The sequence below is a fragment of the Taudactylus pleione genome, unplaced genomic scaffold, assembly GCF_031769625.1.
Source record: "Taudactylus pleione unplaced genomic scaffold, aTauple2 ptg000399l, whole genome shotgun sequence".
Taxonomy (NCBI): Eukaryota; Metazoa; Chordata; class Amphibia; order Anura; family Myobatrachidae; genus Taudactylus; species Taudactylus pleione.
This window is the reverse complement of record NW_028284801.1, coordinates 3972398-3992096: the sequence shown is the minus strand read 5'-3', so window position 1 is coordinate 3992096 and position 19699 is coordinate 3972398. Positions and strand designations below refer to the sequence as shown.

The following is a 19699-nucleotide window of genomic DNA, read 5'->3' as shown; positions in this document are numbered from 1 at the left end:
CAGTACAAAATCTGAACTGTTTTGAAAATGTAAAGGATATTCAACTGTTCGCTAGCAAACTCTAATTAAAAAACATTTTCTCCAAAGAAGCACCCATAAGTCTTATACTAACATAAAACCATATTGCAGCCACCTCAATCACACCACAGAATCCTAATACTTTACAAACACTTGGCCTAGAGATCATTGAAGAGAAAAAAAATACTATCCATCCTAGAGAAACTAGGAATAATTGATCCAATCACCAACTCCACAACTATCCCGGGAAGTAAACCAATACTAAAAAAGAAATCAGTTTTCTGTCCTAACTTTTCAAATTGTCGTCAAGTCAAAAACTATGTAATCCTAATCTCTAAGGACTTGGACATACTGTTTGATAAAATGAATATGAGAAAACCTGGTGACAATTTGAGTTGTGATATAAAAGTCATATTCAATCCTGCTAGCAACTTCTTAAATAGTTACAACAGCATAATACAAAATGCTTTGTCAGAAGGGACCATTACCAAATCCAACTTTGATTTCTTAAAGGTTACTACTCCTAAAAATCTGACATTTTACCTCTGCCCAATAGTCCACAAAAAACAAGAGAGATTCACCAGGGATCTCTCCGGTATAGGGAGTCTGACGGAGAATGCTAGTTTTTTTGGATAGGCTCCAACGTGACTATGTCACCATATTACCATCTTAGAGAGATACACTGGATGTATTGAACAAACTCCATGATGAGAGTGTAGGCCCAAACACTTGGGTAGCCACTTGTAACATGGAGAGTCTGTATACCAGTATTACTTATGAGCTCTATATTGAACCAGTGAAATATTTAATCAATATGGACAGAAAAATCTACTTCAATAGCTTCCTACTCCTAACTAAAAAGAATTTGAAATGAGAACTTCTACCTCCAAGTAAGGGATACTGTGATGGGGACCACCTGTGCCCCCACATATGTGAACCTTTACTTGGGGTGGTGGGAACAAGATTTTGTATTCAAAGAATATGTGTACACTAATAGTATTGTCATCTAGCTACAGTCTATAGATGATATAGGGGCCCATTTATCAAAGTGAATTTGAGGTAAATTTCCCGAAAACACACGTTTTTTTCGGGGGTTTACCTCAAATACTAAGTATCCCCCAGATGTATGAAGGAGGATCCCTCCATTGCCGCTGGCAGCCACCTGCCCCATAGGTTTCTATGGGGGATGCGATGCTGCCAAATGTATCAATATGGGGAATGAGAAGCATTCCCGATATTGGCCCCAGCATCTAACGGTATCTAAAGATAGCATTAGCTGCTGTAGTCTAATGCAACTTACTGCATATTTAGCCAGCATAGGGATCTCATGGATCCCTCCACCGGCAATGAGAGCCGCATATGTGCAGTCCGCGGGACTGCACATACGCAGCAGCCCCGACTGCCCTCCGGAGACATCGCAGGGAAAAGCTCCTTTCGGAGCCCGTCTCCCTGCATGTCCCAGATAATATATCCGGCAGATAGGATCGCATTTTGCAATGCGATCAGGGGTGGTACTTCATGCCCTGATCGCATCGCAAAATGCGATCATTAATAAATGGGCCCCATAATGATTCCGAAACGCTTCTTTTTCACAATCCCAGATAATCAGTATATACTAACCACCTTAAATTGAAGTTGACATCAGAAATAAGCCAAGACAAGGTCAATTTCCTGAACCTTACCGTCAAGATCGAAAGTGATTCCACTAGAAGACAGCAATGAATAGTATCCTACACTTTCAAAGCTCCCACCTTCCAGCCACACTCAAAGTTTTTCCTAAAGGAGAATTTCTTATAGCTTAATCAATAGAACACTGAATCAAGGGTTCCCCCTAAAAAGATGACCATAACAGATTTGCAGAGATTGGCAACAGATCAGGAATATTCTACAACAACATTGGCAAATACTATGTACATATGAAGCTCTGGGTGACAGAATCTTAATAAGTTGGAAAAGATAAAAATAATCGAAGGATAAACTAGTCACCAGCCACTTTCACTCAGAGGAGATTATCAAACAACTAAACCGTGGCTCAAACATATATGTACAATGCAAGGCTTATAGCTACAAGATCAAAACTAAAACATATAGATGTGTCCTTGCTCACCTAGCCTCAATATGCCATGCAGCGTGATATACCTGGCGTGAGTAGGTCTTTTTTTGCCGCAATGCGATTAGGGTGCACCAGGTGACTGTGCTGATTCATTTGATATGTGGCACTTGTATATCTGTGTGCAACTGAGAATGTAAATGGCACTTGGTGTGGAAAAAAGCTGCGGCCATTGCATCATAGCACTTTGCATGATGAGTGAGAGACTCAGGTGCACACAGATATACAAGTGTCACATATCAAATTAATCAGCACAGTCTCTTGGTGCTTCCTAGTTACATCACATTGCGACATGTAAAACAAAAAATGCAATAAAGACACCGGGCAGTAGCAGAGTCTCACGCGATTAGACGCGCCAAGAGGGGCTGTCCGATGCAACTGCAGCAAAGATGAATGAGGACACATCTGTAAATGGACAAATTAAACAAAACATGGCCAATTAGGGAATACACAAACTAAAACACACCTGTCATCATTTATCATCTTGAATGCATATGTGGCAATAAATACAGTCAGGTGCATAAATATTGGGACATTGACAGAATTGTAATATTTTGGCCTCTATTCACCAACACAATGGCTTTGGAAAGAAACTAACAAGATGTGCTTTAACTGCATACTTTCAGATTTAATTTGAGGGTAATTACATCCAAATCAGGTGAACGGTGTAGGAATTACAACGGTTTCTATGTGTGCCTCCCACTTTTTAAGGGGCCAAAAGTAATGGGACTATCAACTCAGCTATTTCATGGACAGGTGTGGGCTATTCCCTCGTTATTTCATTATCAATTAAGCAGGTAAAAGCTCTGGAGTTGATTCTAGGTTTGACATTTGCTTTTGGAATCAGTTGCTGTCGACTCTCAATATGAGATCCAAAGAGCTGTCACTATCAGTGAAGCAAGCCATCATTAGGCTGAAAAATCAAAACAAACCCATCAGAGAGATAGCAAAAACATTAGGTGTGGCCAAATCAACTGTTTGGAACATTCTTAAAAAGAAAGAATGCACCGTAGAGCTCAGCAACACCAAAAGACCCGGAATACCACGGAAAACAACTGTGGTGGGTGACAGAAGAATTATTTCCCTGGTGAAGAAAAACCCCTTCACAACAGTTGGCCAAATCAAGAACACTCTCCAGGAGGTAGGTGTATATGTGTCAAAGCCAACAATCAAGAGAAGACTTCACAAGAGTGAATATAGAGGGTTCACCACAAGATGTAAACCATTGGTGAGCCACAAAAACAGGAAGACCAGATTAGAGTTTGCCAAACAACATCTAAAAAAGCCATTACAGTTCTGGAACAACATCCTATGGACAGATGAGACAAAGATCAACTTGTACCAGAGTGATGGGAAGAGAAGAGTATGGAGAAGGAAAGGAACTGCTCATGATCCAAAACATACCACCTCATCAGTGAAGCATGGTGGTGGTAGTGTCATGGCGTGGGCATGTATGGCTGCCAATGGAACTGGTTCCCTTGTATTTATTGATGATGTGACTACTGACAAAAGCAGCAGAATTAATTCTGAAGTGTTTCGGGCACTATTATATACTCATATTCAGTCAAATGCTTCAGAACTCATTTGATGGCGCTTCACAGTGCAGATGGACAATGACCCGAAGCATACTGCAAAAGCAACCAAAGAGTTTTTTAAGGCTAAAAAGTGGAAGGTTATGCAATGGCCAAGTCAATCCTCTGACCTGAATCTGATTGAGCATGCATTTCACTTGATGAAGACAAAACTGAAGGGAAAATGCCCCAAGAACAAGCAGGAACTGAAGACATTTGCAGTATAGGCCTGGCAGAGCATCACCAGGGATGAAACCCAGCGTCTGGTGATGTCTATGCGTTCCAGACTTCAGGCTGTAATTGCCTGCAAAGGATTTGCAACAAAGTATTAAAAAGTGAAAGTTAGATTTAGGATTGTTTAGTTTGTCCCATTACTTTTGGCCCCTTAAAAAGTGGGAGGCACATATAGAAACCGTTGTAATTCCTACACCGTTCAACTGATTTGGATGTAATTACCCTCAAATTAAATCTGTAAGTCTGCAGTTAAAGCACATCTTGTTTGTTTCATTTCAAAGCCATTGTGGCAGTGAATAGAGGCCAAAATATGAAAATTCTGTCAATGTCCCAATATTTATGCACCTGACTGTATATAGTAAAACCCAAGAGACCACTCAAAAAGAGAATTTTAGAACATGTTGGTACCATATGCAATGCAACAAAAAATGTATTATAGAGTACGTGTTGCTCGAGTCTATATCATCCCATCTTGAATTTGCTTCTGGTTCTACAGTGACCTTCCACAACCCTTCAGGGCCACCATCAGGGGGGTCTTCCGGGACTCTCGTACCGGGCCTGGAGACAGAGGAGGCTCGGCTGACAGCAGCGAAGAATGCATCGGGCAGCTGGCAGGGGCCAGGGAGAAAGCATCAGCGCTGCGGCATTTCAGCTATGTAGTACGTACTGGAGCCCGCCGTGAGCTGCGATTGTCTCATGGAATGGCAGCCTATCAGGAGCAGCAGCTCATTATCAGCCAATTAGGAGTGGTTGCTCCTGATTGGCTGCTGTTCAGCGAGCTGTGATTGGCTCGCGGCTGGCTGCGTAGTTTAAATGCTGCAGCGTCGCGGATGCTGGCGGACGGCTCCAGTCCGACTCCATAGTTGAATTCCACAGTGCTGTTGCTCTTTATTTCTCCCTGCCTGGCACCCGGTGCATTCCTCGCCACAGCTAGCCGGGCCCAATCTCTCTCAGAACAGGAGAACGCAGGTATATTGACCCTGCCCTGTGCCCCCCTTCTCTTGTCCAGCCAGCACTGTTCCCCCCAGTCCAGCCAGCCAGTCTTTTCTGCGCCGAGCCCCCCGTTCAGCCAGCCAGCCTTCCCTGCCTTGCCCCTCCCCCAGTCCAGCTAGTCTTCCCTGCCAACCAGCCTGTCTTCCCTGTGCCCCCTCCCCATGTCCAGCCAGCCTTTCCTGCGCCCCCCCAGTTCAGCCAGCCTGCCTTGACCCTCCCCAGTCCAGCCAGTCTTCCCTTGTTCCCCCCTCCTAGTCCAGCTAACCAGCTTGTCATCCCTGCACCCCCTCCCCATGTCCATCCAGCCCTTCCTCTGCCCCCCCCAGTTCAGCCAGCCAGACTGCCTTGCCTTGCCCCTCCTAGTCCAGCCAGCCTAAGTCCAGTCAGACAGCCTTCCCTACCCCCCCCAGTCCAGCCAGCCTGCCTTCCCTGCCTTGCCCCTCCCCCAGTCCAGCCAGTCTTCCCTGCACCCCCCTCCTAGTCCAACCAGCCTGTCTTGACTGCACCCCCATCCCATGTACAGCCAGCCTGCCTGTCTTCTTGGCCCCTCCCCTACTGTCCTTTGCCCCCCTAGACCAACCAGACTTCCCTGCCCTTTGCCACACCAGTCCACCCTTCCCAGCCCAGTGCCCACCCTTGTCCAGTGTTCACTGCCCTGTGCCATCTCCCACCCCCTCCCGCATGTCTAGCCATCCCTGGTTTATGCACCAATTGAGACAAAACTCCTGCTATAGCTCCACCCACATTATCCACCACTCTGCCCAACTCTGCCTTATACCCCTTATAGCAAACTTCCAGGTTGTTTCATTTTCTGCACCTTTTAGCTTGATAAACCCCATTAAGGGTGTAGCTCCTGTATTTATGCTTCTTACAGACATAACTGTGCAGCTTCTGTACTTTAATAAGAGTCACTGCTGCTACTGTACACTATGCTCATACGTGCATGCAATGGGCGTTTCTGAGTACCCAGAAACCCCCCCTGACTGCCGATCAGTGGCGTAGTGCAGTTGGTTTCAGTAAGTGTATTGCAGACCGCAGTGAGTGCAGTCCACACTACACAGTAAGTGTGTGTTTGTTTAAGCAGCCAATGAGAATCAGACAGACTCTCATTGGCTGCTGTATCCACGGAGGGAGCCGGCTGGAGCTCACTCATGAACTCTGCCTCCCGACTCCTGCAGTTGGTGATGGCAGAGATGTTATGTCTCTCTCATAGTAGTTAGTGGGAGGACAGAAGAGCGGACGGCGGCGCAGGAGCGGGGATTCAGGTAAGTATATTGTGTGTGTCTTGTGTTATATATGTAAGGGGCAATGCATAGGGCGGACCACTACTTGGGCAACTGTATAAGGGGCACTACTGAGGGCACTGCCTAGGGGGACCACTATTGGGGGCACTGTATAAGGGGCCCTACCGGGGGCACTGTATAGGGGGGCCACTACTGTGGGCACTGTATAAGGGGCAGTACTGGGGGCATTGCATAGGGCAGACCACTACTGGAGGCACTACATGGGGAGACCACTACCGGGGGCACTGCATAGGGGGACCACTACTGGGGGCACTACATAGGGGGGCACTGTATATGGGGCACTACTGGGGGCACTGCATAAGGGGCACTACTGGGGGCACTGCTTAAGGGGCACTACTGGGGGCACTGTATAAGAGGCACTACTGGGGGCACTGTTTAAGGGGCTCTACTGGGGGCACTGTATAAGAGGCACTACTAGGGGCATTGCATAGGGGGACCACTACTAGGGGTACTGTATAAGGGGCACTACTGGAGGTCTTTAATAAATCATGCTGGCTGTATTTATTATCCTGCTGCATTCATGTATTGTAGTGATAGAGGTGTGTGTGTCTGTCTGTGGGTGCCATCATAGGCAGAGTGGTATAGTTTACTGTACTGGTCCTAAACCCTGTGTAAGCTGTTCTATGTGTGTGTGTGTATGTATATGCTGAACTGCTGACCTAACCTCCTTATAGTGTGTACTGCTACCTGCAAAAAAGATAAGCATTCTTTAGTGAATCTCTCTTCTTGTGTTTTCCTATGCCCTTATGTATTTGTATCCAATAAAACCTGAAAATATACTGACGGGGGATGGTTTCTATTTTGGTTTGAAGCCTGCTGCCCTTTTCTGATGCACATGGTTTATGGATTACTATGGGGACACTGCAGGAACATCTAGGAGTAGATACTACATGCTATATATTAAGCAGTTATATTGTCTACAATTACGATTCTTTGTACCACACTATATTGTTGTTTCTACTTATGGGCCCTTATGAGCCCCTTCAAAGGATTTTCAGCTGATGAGCTATAGTTGCTGTTTCATCTACCCCTCAAGGTGTTCCGGCTGATGACACCTAAATCCCATATCTCCTACTAATAAGGAAGAAGTTTGGATATCAGATAAGCACTTGAAATCACTTTTTTGATCTCTCTCTCTCTCTCTTTCTCGTTTTTATGCAGTCTGCACTGCACATGTGCTTACAATAGTGTCTGTGTACTGCTCTAAGCATCCTAATAGCTTGTATGTCTACATACATTACACCTGTGTGCCTTGGCCCATAATCTGTTGGAAATTATTAGCGATGAGCGGGTTCAGATTCCAGAGTTCCGAACCCACCCGAATTTAGCATAACCGAGTCGGATCCAAGCAGGCTCGGAGTTTCCCGCCTTACTCGGATCTCCAAACCGAGGCAAAATGATAGAGTGTGAAATCTCGTGGTTCGCGAGCTTTAGTCTCTATGATCAATGTAGTATATAAGGGACCACGCGACGGACCCCATTTCACTCTGGCTGTGGATACTGAACAGGGAGGGTGAGTAGTGTAGGGCTGGGAGAGGTGCTGGTGCTATTTGCTGTGTCCTGTGCTTGTGATTGTTGATCCATTCTGGTCTCTGGTCATGGTGCTGTCACTGTCACTGTGCTGTCTGCTGATCCATTCTGGTCTCTGGTCAAGGTGCTGTCACTGTCACTGTGCTGTCTGCTGATCCATCTGGGCTGTCTGCTGTGTCCTGGACTTGTGCTGTGTCCATCTCTGGGCCCAAGTTCTGGACTCCAAAAAAAACCCAGTGTCTTTTATATTTATCTGTGTGTGCATGCGTGTTAGGCTTAACTGCAGTAGCGCACAAGATCCAGCCCAACTCCAGTCATGCTAAAAACAAAAAAAATCAATCAATCAAAGTGTCTTTTATATTTTTATGTGTGTGCTCATGGGTGGTAGGCTTAACCGCAGTAGCGCACAGCAGCCAGCCAGCAACGCACGTTGGAACCTTGTAATGCCCGACTCCAGTCATTCTCAAAAAAAAAAACAATAAAAGTGTCTTATATTTTTTTCTTGTGTGTGTGCTCTTGGGTGTTAGGCTTAACCACAGTAGTGCACAAGAGCCAGCCAGCAACGCAAGTTGCAACCTTGTGCTGCCCGACTACAGTCGTGATCAATCGGTGCTCAAATCATCATTTGTCTTTTTTTCTAATATTTTTGTGTGTGTGCACGACTGCACGTGTGAATTTTTTAACCGCACCTTGGCTACACTATTGGTGATTGTGACACTGCTTCAAGACTGCAGAAAATATGGAGGGCTCTCACATGACAGGAAAGCAAGGCCTAGAACCACATGTTGTAGCTGCCACCAGCAGCGCAAGGCTGTCAACTTACTCATCCTCTATGAAGGCCCGTGCCCCAGGGCTTAAGTCACGCCATCGATGTAGTAAAGCAAGTTTTACTGAAGTTGAAAAAAAAAATTGAAAGGATATTTGCCTTTAGATAAACAAAAAATTGTCAATATGCCATTCGCTACATGAAATGGAAAGGAAAGGATAAAGCCTTGGCCTTTCTTAATGAAGACTACTGATAGCCCTTCTGCTTGTAGTAGTAGTGGTGGTGGTCCAATTAAAAATGTGAAAGTTGTTAAAGACAGCTCCGGGAAAACCAACTGTGTGCCCTGAGAAATCGAAATCACAAATCCCCGAGGAGAGTGCAAGTGTGTCCGCGGCTGCCATGTGTGAGCCCAACCTAAATACTGGAGGATCCTCCAAGTTCCAACATTTGTGTGCCCTCTGTAAATGTGGGGAAGGGTAGTCAACCTCTTGCACACATAGGCATTGAGGATGCTTCTGTGGAATTGCACATGGAGGAGGAGGATATTTTGGTAGTTGAAGGCGCAAAGGATGATGAGGATGTTGATGATGAAGATGTTGGTGATGAGGATGTTGATGCCGAGGATGTCCTTTCTGTAAGTAAGGCAACAGCTGTTGCCCATTGTTTGAAAAATCCAAAGACCATTGTTGTCATGGCGGGACAAAAGACAAAAAAAATCTACTTCTCACGTGTGGAATTATTTCCATCACGATCCGGACAACAGTTGTCAAGCCATATGTGCCCGTTGCCATGCAAGAGTGAGTAGAGGGAGGAACCTAAACCACCTAGGAACCTCCTCCTTGTTACGTCACTTGGAACGCATTCATCAAATATCAAAGTGTATGTCGCCAAGTTCCAAAACTCAAAATGGAAGTCCAGTGTCACCTACCTGCTCCCTCTCTGTGGGATCCAAGCGCCTTTGATCTCCAACACCAACACCTGCATAGTCACCTACATCCTCATTCGTGATCGGAAGTAATTTAAAAATCAATTGACTATTAAACAGTCTTTTGATAGAGGAAGTAAGTATAACAGCTGTCACCCAGTTTCACAGCGGATCACTGATGCCATGACGGCTGTGCTAGTATTATATGGTGAAATAATAATCAATGAGGATGATAGTGTGGAGGAAGTGCAAAAGGAGGATGAGGGGGAAATTTGTGTCCTATCTGACGCTAATGTGGATGTTGATGATAAGGATGTGGCTTGCTTAAATCAGCCACCAGTGGCAGCAGTTCTTGCTAATGATAAAAAAAAAGCCAGAAAAGCAACATCGGGTGTGGAATTATTTTAAACTAAATTCTGACAACAGTTGTGAAGGCATCTGTTCCATTTGTAAAGCCAAAGTTAGCAGAGGAAGGGACAACCATCTAGGCACATCCTCCCTGTTACGTCATTTGCAGCAAGTTCATGCAATTTGTTTAACAAAATTATAATTTGTAAATTAATAACAAGCAGTCCAGTATCAGCTACCAGCAGTTTGCACCATAACATGTAATCTCCATCACCAACACCCTCATCATCAACCTCCTCCTTAATAATTGAAGGTAGTCCTTCCAAAAAATGTTTTGTGGGGCCCAAACAAACCAAGGAGTTCAGCCATGAAAGTGTCAGTCCCAGTCGCTAAAGTGCTTGGTTTGTTAAACTGTGCATGTCCTTTTTAATATCCCACATAAGAGTGAGTGGGAGGGACAGTTCCATCTTGCACCTCTTTCCTTTACATTTGGCACAATTTGGGGTATTGCCGACTGACATTATTATAGTTTATTAAACTGCAATGCTGTCTGCCATTGCTGTGTGGCAATGTTTCATAGGTGTCTGAAATTTTGTTAAACTTCCGCTGCGTTTGTGCCCTGCTCTGTTGCTTACTTTAGCCAGCCAGCTTGCTGCAGCCTTTGGCCTATATTGGTGAAAAATAGTGAAATCATTATTGTGAGCTGTGAGGTGGTTAAAAATGCCTAGAAATGCCTGAAAATCATTGTTATTAAGGTTAATAATACTGTAGGAACAAAAACAGGCCCAAATTATATTGTTTTAGCTGTTTTTATGATTATTTAAGAAAAAATACAGATCCTAAACCAAAACCAAAACACGAAAACAAAACACGGAGGAAAAAAAACAAAACCAGGTTCAGATCCAAAACCAGGGGAGATCCAGATCCAAAACCAAAACCAAAACACGGGGGTCGGCGCACATCTCTAGAAATTATGTGTGTGCAGGTGTTGCCATTTAGTTCACAATCCCGACAGCAGAATGCCGGATAGGGATTTATGATAGACATCGAAAAACCGCCACCTATCATAATCCCGACGCTGGAATCCAGGACAATGCATGCCCGAACGAGGTAAGTCCGGGGCGCCAGTCCTGTTAGCCGTGGGGGGGAGGGTTAGGTCTAGGGTAGTTAGCGGGGTTAGCGTTAGGTTTTGGGGGGGTGGCTAGGGTTAGGCACCCCCTGAGAGGGTTAGGTTTAGGGAGTGGTAAAGGGGGGTTAGGGGAGATTAGCATACTTACCTGCCTCTGGTGGGATTTTCATTCTCTCGGGCAGCCGCTGTCAGGATTTGAACCAACGGCTAAACAGCCGCCGGCATTTCAATCCCATTCCCTAGTGGATGACTCAAACTATGAGCAGCCCAGTTACTTAACCAGTGGTATTGGTTTATTAAAGTATAGTAGGTAAACCCATACTCCCTGTTAAATGCTCAATGGTACTGGAGCAGAGTGGGGTTCTAAGCAGCTCCCCAGCTGGTGAGTGTATGCTGCAAACAGGTAGGTAGAGGTGCAGGGGTCTAGAACAGCATTATATGCAGGTATTAATTGGGTCTCTCATAGAGGCTAATTAGAAGACTTCTGTCTGAGACAGGACAAAACGCCTCCCTGGAGAACAGGAAGACTGGAGTCATGAAGGGCCCACAGGGGGGATGCAATTCAAGACCATGCTCTCCCGCAATAGAGGGCATGGCCATAAATCACTGGGGCCCACTGGGGATTTTCCTGAATGCCCGGCAGCCCAGTCCAAGCCTGGTAGCCCACTCCTCTCTCATCAGTACTTGGAGACCCATATAGTAATAATCACAGCACTGCAGAGATTATTAGCAGTCTGTATTGCGATGGATAATTTCTTTTTGAATGAAAATGTCCCCACTATGTACTTTGGCCCTGATTCAGAGCCGGACGCTCTGACAGAGCGTTCGCTCTGAATCAGGGCCGCCCCTGCTCCTTTTTGGAGCGGCCTCCTAGCCGCTCGCATAGCTGTGGGTAACCACCCACAGCTATAGCGAGCGGCCAAAATGATGGTCGCGATGGTCAAGACCATCGCGACCATCGGGCTTGCCATGAGACCCTGCGGTAGGGTCTTGCTGCCGCATGCCCTGGAGTGCTTTTGGCTCTATCAGAGCCAAAAGCACTCCCACTGACATCACTAGTGATGTCAGTTGGGCGGCCCCAGACGGTAGTTGTTCCCATGGGAACGCCTCCGTCTGGGCAGCCACGCCCCCGGCAAGCCCACCAAAGGGGGCGTGCTGTCAATCACCATCGACAGCACGCCCCCTTTGTTGCGAGACCCATAATGACGGCTTGGCCGTCATTATTCGGGTCTCGCGCATGTGCACTTGGGCAACATCGATCCGATTGCGAGCGCTCGCGAGCGGGTCTGAATCAGGCCCTTAATTCGCAGGGACAGCGGTAGCGATAACTGCTGTTCCTGCAAGATAAATCCCCAGCATGTTGGAGGAGTCTTTTACAATTACAGGAGAGTAATCTGACATTTTTCAGATGCTAATGGATAAAATATATTGTATAAACTAATATGTCACCCTCCCCCCTCATCGGAGATCTATTTCAATTCATTATTGTCAGGTTGTGGCCAAGGATCGGCCGCTACTCGCCTCAGTGCCGGTTTCCTCTAACCTCTCGAGCAGTCAGACACCAGGTGCGGCGGCGAGTGACGTGCTGAGGATTATACCCGGGGTTTGCTAGGACATCCATGTGCTCGCTCCATGATTTGGTTCCTGTGGTTACCGTCATGGACGTACCATGACAGTCTACATCACCTGATTAGCCCTTTATCCAATGGTAGCATTGGTTGCTGTCAGCGGACACTATCCTCCAATGCACTGTTACCTTAGGTTATATAGCCAGGCTCCAGACAACAGGAAGTTGCCTGTAAAACGTTGTTACTTCCAGGTAAATACTAGCTGTTGCAGCATTTACAGCGTTAGTGTTTACCCACGGTGTCAGTGTGTGTACTCAGTATGTCATCCGAGTACAATCTCCTAGTGTCATCCTCCTGTGCCAGTTCTGTGTCTGAAGTTATAGTGTGTGTACCTAGTACATCATCTAAGTACCATCTCCTAGTACTGTACCATTCTCCTGTGTCAGTTCTGCGTCTGAAGCTACAGTATGTGTACTTACAGTAGTACATCATCCAAGTACATTCTCCTAGTGCTATTCTCCTGTGCCAGCCCTGCATCTGGATCAACAGGGTGTGTACCCAGTAATCACCCAAGTGCAAAACTTCCTGTATAATTCTCCTGTGCTTTCACTGTGATAATGTTCTTCCATTTCCCACTTGTGCCGGATACCTGACCAAAGGGCCGCGACCTGCTTGCTGGGTGCAGCTTAAACCCAAATCTCACTTGGAGGGGTCACTGGTGAACATAGAGGGCCACCATAGCCCGAACGTGACAATTATGCTTTCAGTACAGATGTCCTTTATGATTCAAAGGTTGCCAATGGTATGGTGCCTAACTCTAACCTCCCCATGTGGTGCCTAACCCTAACCACCCCTTCCCCTAGCCTAAACCAAACCCTCCCAGTTGGGTGTCTAACCCTAAGTCCCCCCAGGAGTGCCTAAACCTAACCCTCCCCCCTCACAGCTAACACGTTGCGACGCCCAGCTAACCTAAGTTCGGTATGCCGTGTGTTAAGATTTCGACGTGGGGCTGATGATAGGTGCCTATCTTTAGTCCCATGCCGGGCTTTCAGTGTTGGGATTCTGGCGGTCAGCATTTCGACCGCTGGTATCCTGACTGCATCCCATTTCTAGAGTAAGTTACCTATGGTAAAGGGTTTAATGGGATACAATCACGATTGTCCTTCTAAATGATGATGCTATAATCTTCTATGGTTATAGCAACATAATTTAAAAGGACATTTCCACATAAAAATAATAAATTGTGGTGCTCTCTCATAACTTGTAGAGAAATATTTTGTCCTGAGACAAAGTAATGCTCAAGTAATGCTGGTCTTGATTTGAAAGATTCTAATGTACCAGGAGTTCTATAATATATAGTAAAAGTTAAACAGATGATTAGTCATTTTGACTAAATCATTTTTTTTATAACAAGTGTAACACAGTCAGATTAGGGGTTCCCTCTCCTGGGTAGAAGGACTCCTTTCTTACACACACCCACAGCAGCAGGGAAGCAGCACACCAGTCTGGATGCAAGTACAAGCTGGTCGGCGCCAGTCTTTATTGTACAATGTCAGAAATAACATAAAGAAAACATAAACATAAATCCTAGCCCTGTCGGGGCACTAACTTCACAGGTAGTTCCCTCACTACCAGAACCTGGCAGGGCCTAATGCCCTCACCAGCAACAAAGGCACAGCACAACACTTACAGATAGGTTTTCAAGTGTCTCTGAGCAAACTCCCTGCCTACTCTCCCAGGTGAGACACTCAGCCCTAAACACACTAGGCTTATATTGGCCACTCTCAGGTGGAAACCCTAACAAGCCTGTTACCAGGCTGCAAGAACCAAAACCTGGAGTGGCCGTGGGTGGAGCCCTCCCTCTCCTCTCACCCACAACCCCCAGGTCCAAACCGGCTTTTCAAAAAGCCGAAACTCAAGCCTGCTACACTGCAGACTTTCCCCTGGGGATTTAAAACACATAAGACAGGAATCTGGGATAAATGTCCCTGTCACAGACCACTTTACCAGTGATCCTATCACATATCCCCCCCCCTTTGTTTCGACCTATGGGGCGGAACAACTGAAGCCCCCAAACAATGAACGCGTGACAACGCGTCTGCTTTAGACAACAGGCCCCCTGGCCTGTGTTCCACTGAAAATGTAAAAGTTTTTAACGCCAAGAACCATCTCGTAATTCTCGCATTACTGTCCTTATTTTCGGACATCCACTTCAAAGGGGCATGGTCAGTGGTCAATTTGAACTTTCTTCCAACCAAGTAGTACCTGAGAGCCTCTAACGCCCACTTTATGGCCAACGCCTCCTTCTCCACTGTGGCATCAGGTAGGCATTGAATTTTGAAACACTGTTCAACTTTCGGAAGTCATTGCAGAAACGCACACTCCCGTCGGGCTTTGGAATCAACACAATGGGACTTGACCATTCACTACGTGATTCTTCAATAACCCCTAACTCTAGCATATTTTTAATTTCTTTCGACACCGATTCTCTTTGTGCTTCTGGTAACCTATAGGGCTTTAGATTAACTTTAACCCCTGGGTCAGTGATGATGTCATGTTTAATGACCGAGGTTTTCCCAGGTACGTCAGAGAACAGCACCCTATTTCTGATCAGAAACTCCTTGATCTCTTGTTGTTGAATTGCCGACAGGGTTTTTGCCACTGTCACTTCGGGAACTAAGGGCCCTGGATTTACTGGAGGGGCTCGGACGGCCGACAGTACCGTTCTATCTTTCCAGGGCTTTAACAGATTTATATGGTATATCTGTTCCGGCTTTCTTTTCCCCGGCTGGTAAACTTTGTAATTGACCTGTCCCACTCTTTCTAAGATTTCAAAGGGCCCTTGCCATTTAGCCAAAAGTTTATTTTCCACAATGGGAACCAACACTAACACTCTGTCCCCGGGAGCAAAGCTGCGTAACCGAGCATTGTGGTTGTATACCCTCTGCTGTGCCTGTTGAGCCTGTTCCAGGTGCTCTCTAACTATCGGCACCTCTATAATAGGCAATGGAACTAGTGGACCCTTAAAACGTGGTCTGGGAGCATGATACTGACACTCAGGGCAGGACACGCAAAAGTCAGATACCTCTTTATGAAGCCCGGGCCAGAAAAACCTCTGCATTATTCGCTCAGTGGCTTTCTCTACCCCTAGGTGGCCTGCCCTTATATGACCATGGGCCAGATCCAACACTGTTCTTCTGTAGGCTTTGGGAACTATTAGTTGTTCCACAATATCTTCCCCCTTCTTAGTCACCTGATATAACAAATCCTGACACATTGCCATGTGGGGATAGGACAAAGGACTATCAGGGTCTATGGGTTTACCATCAACTACTTTTACATTCTCCCTGGCTTTTACCAAAGTAGGGTCATTCAACTGCTCCACGGCAAAGACCTCTCTTCTGACCTCTAAATCAGGCAGATGATCCACTGGCCCAACAACACTTCCCACCTCAATGGGAGGCACATCAGTTGGCGGGCCACCATCACGCTCCGCATTCTCTAGTTCACCAACCATAGTAGAAAAAGGGAATAACTCTGACTCAGAAGAAACTCCCTCCTCCACTACATCGACAACCTTCTCAAAAGGACCGGGGTTGTTCACTTCTGGAACAAAACGGCTTTCCCACAACTTCCAGAAGTGAGCAAAGTCTCTCCCCAATATTGCATTGTACATCAGACCATGCACCAAACCCACAGAAACTATAGCAGAGCCACATGGTGTCTCGATGTTCACCTCGGCTGTAACATAATATCGAGTATCCCCATGTATGCAGGTCACACCAACAGTTTTCCCCTTACGCCTCAAGGGGTTCACCAGCTCAGCTTTCATAAGTGTCACCAAGCTACCAGAGTCTAACAGTGCTTCCACTCGGTTGCCATCTACAGTGAGTACACACATGTGCTTATCAGTCTCAGCCTGCCGGTCAGTCGTACAGGCTGTCTGTGCAAAGAAAGACCCCCTGCAGTAGACATGAGCAGTATCACATTGCATAGGTTCAGTTGTAAGTGAACAATTAGCGGAAATATGGCCGAAGTCACCACACCGGAAACACTGAATCATATTAATGTCTAGTCGTTTACGGGGCAAGAACCTTCCTGGCCCGGCAGGCCTGTCTCCAGGTTCTACACCCTCAGTCTTAGGTACATTCCACCGCCCAGCACCCTTCTCCCCTGGAACAGTCTTACCAGTGTCTGTGGGAGTTCGCCGGTGCGCCATCGGGGCTCGGTGGGGCATACTCATCAGCTCCTCAGCCGCCACATACCTCTCCACCAGCTCGACCAACTGGTCCACGGACTTAGGGTCTGCATGGCTCACCCACTTGCGCAGAGTCGCAGGTAATGATCGCAGGTACCGGTCCATCACGACCCTTTCCACGATCTGTGGTCCCGTCAGCGTCTCGGGCTGTAGCCATTTTGAGGACAGATGGACGAGGTCATGCATCTGCGAACGTGGAGGCTTGTCCATATGGAACTCCCAGCGGTGGACCCGTTGGGCACGAACAAAGGAGGTGACTCCCAAGCGAGTTAGGATCTCCTGTTTTAGTTTTTTATAGTCCTTGGCATCAGCCAGGCATAAGTCGAAATAGGCCTTTTGTGGCTCCCCAGACAAAAAAGGGGCCACCAGACTTGCCCACTGCTCCTTGGGCCAACTCTCCCTTTCGGACGTTCTTTCAAATGCGGCGAGATAGGCCTCCACATCATCGCCCGAAGTCATCTTTTGGAGGAAGTGACTGGCTCGTACGGAGTGAGTGGTGGTGGGAGGACCAGTATTAACATCTCTGGGCCGGGCGACCTGGTGCTGTACCACCTCTTTTATGGCCTGGCTGTTTTCCGCTAAGGCCTGGCGGGTTTCCTCGATGGCGACCTGTTGTTGCCTCTGGGCTGTCTCCAAGGCCAAGAGTTGCACCCTGGTGGATTCCTGCTGAGCCCAGGTAGATTCCTGCTGAGCCCTGGTAGATTCCTGCTGAAGTTTGTTCGTCTCCTGCTGAGCTCTGGTAGATTCCTGCTGAGCTCTGGTAGATTCCTGCTGAAGTTTGTTTGTCTCCTGCTGAGCTGCTGTAGCTTGGAGCAAGGCCTTAATAATGTCCTCCATTTTGTCCTGGGGTGTAGGTTGGAAGCTGAACCTTGCCTCTCTGAGCACTGGCTGACGCCTCCTCTATGGGACTCCAAGGACACAGTGTTATTTCCACACTCACAAATTGGGTGTCTGTCCCTTTAATTTTTAAACGGAAAGTTTTCCTCTCGCTGCAACTTCAGTGTGTGTGGGTGCCTGCATTCTCCACCATATTGTATGTAACACAGTCAGATTAGGGGTTCCCTCTCCTGGGTAGCAGGACTCCTTTCTTACACACACCCACAGCAGCAGGGAAGCAGCACACCAGTCTGGATGCAAGTACAAGCTGGTTGGCGCCAGTCTTTATTGTACAATGTCAGAAATAACAAAGAAAACATAAACATAAATGCTAGCCCTGTCGGGGCACTAACTTCACAGGTAGTTCCCTCACTACCAGAACCTGGCAGGGCCTAATGCCCTCACCAGCAACAAAGGCACAGCACAACACTTACAGATAGGTTTTCAAGTGTCTCCGAGCAAACTCTCTGCCTGCTCTCCCAGGTGAGACACTCAGCCCTAAACACACTGGGCTTATATTGGCCACTCTCAGGTGGAAACCCTAACAAGCCTGTTACCAGGCTGCGAGAACCAAAACCTGGAGTGGCCGTGGGTGGAGCCCTCCCTCTCCTCTCACCCACAACCCCCAGGTCCTAAACCGGCTTTTCAAAAAGCCGAAACTCAAGCCTGCTACACTGCAGACTTTCTCCTGGGGATTTAAAACACATAAGACAGGAATCTGGGATAAATGTCCCTGTCACAGACCACTTTACCAGTGATCCTATCACACAAGATATGCTAGTTATAATGAAATAGGTATCACAGTCAATGGGAAAAGGTAGACAATGGTAGTTAGCATGAATCAAGACCACTTCTAAATTTTAACATATTGTTTTCAGTAATACATATTCCTTATCATTACATATTTTTTGACAAGATGAAAGCTAATTGTTTGCAAAACTAACCTCTTAATTATAACTTGCCATAGACAGCGAGATATTTGTTCTTGGACTTTACCCCAAAGTATGTGTGTATGAATCATGTAGGTGACTAAACACAGGGTACAAAGGCGAAGAAAGAAACGGGACTGTACAATGATATATACAGTAGTTCACTGTATGCACATATACATTAAAATGTATTTGTTAAACTGTATTTGTTTCTTTCCCGTCAGTATTCTCAGCTACTCTCATTTACAGTTACCAGAGAACCACAAATACTACGATTCCATATTCATACCAACATTTACAATGTTATATACTTTTTACATGTATTCAAATACATGCAGACATGTTGTAACAAAGAAACAAAGAACCCGACTACAAACAAACACAACAGGATGACAAGCACCTAACAAGCTAAAGAGTAAATGTCACTCAAAATGTAAAAGCTAAACAGGCACTGTTGTTGTACACAATTATATTCATGTAGCTGTATATACCAAATCCATATACTGTCTATCACAAGCAAAGGACTACATGTATTTTATTTTATTTTTTAAAAAGGTAAAGGTACAGGAGTATTTGGGTGTTACTCCAAAAACTTACTTGTATCTTTTCCACCTCCATGTCTTTTAGAGAATCATTCATCATAAGTTTATTTTCTGTCTAATTTCTTCCAGCGTGTATAATTGTCTCTGTCTGACCTGTTCATCTACACAAACTCTCTAAAATGTTGCACTTAGCATTCAATGACTTTGTTCCCTCCCCCAGGTATGTGTCGCTGGGCAGGGGCACAGTCACATAGTGTTTGTTAAACAAGAGTGCAGAGTCCAGCAAGATGATGTTGCTGTAACCTTTAACATATATATTACTGTACTAATAATAACATTCTAAGGACCATCATTACTAAAACTAGAGACAGAAACACTGAAAGATCTAATAATAGTGGAGAATATCCAAACAGAGAGGTGGAACTATAATTGGGAAAACATGGAATAGAGGAGGCCTGGCCAATCTGTGGCTCCCCAGCTGTTTTGAAACAACGAATTCTAGCATGTCCTGACACAGATTTGCTATTAGGGAATGCGGGACGTGCTGGGACTTGTAGTTTCACAACACCTGGGGAGTTTAGCCAGGTCTGGAATAGAG

General features: G+C 46.1%; 1 protein-coding gene across 1 annotated transcript in view; it reads right to left on the bottom strand.

Annotated features, from left to right (window-relative positions):
* The window catches only part of CREB3L3 (cAMP responsive element binding protein 3 like 3), a 68738-nt gene extending 49540 nt beyond the window's left edge, over positions 1 to 19198 (bottom strand). The window contains exon 1 of the mRNA XM_088446457.1: positions 19157 to 19198. Coding sequence (XP_088302583.1) covers positions 19157 to 19198 — 42 coding nt within the window. The remainder of the gene's footprint in view (positions 1 to 19156) is intronic.
* Between the last annotated feature and the right edge of the window lie 501 nt (positions 19199 to 19699).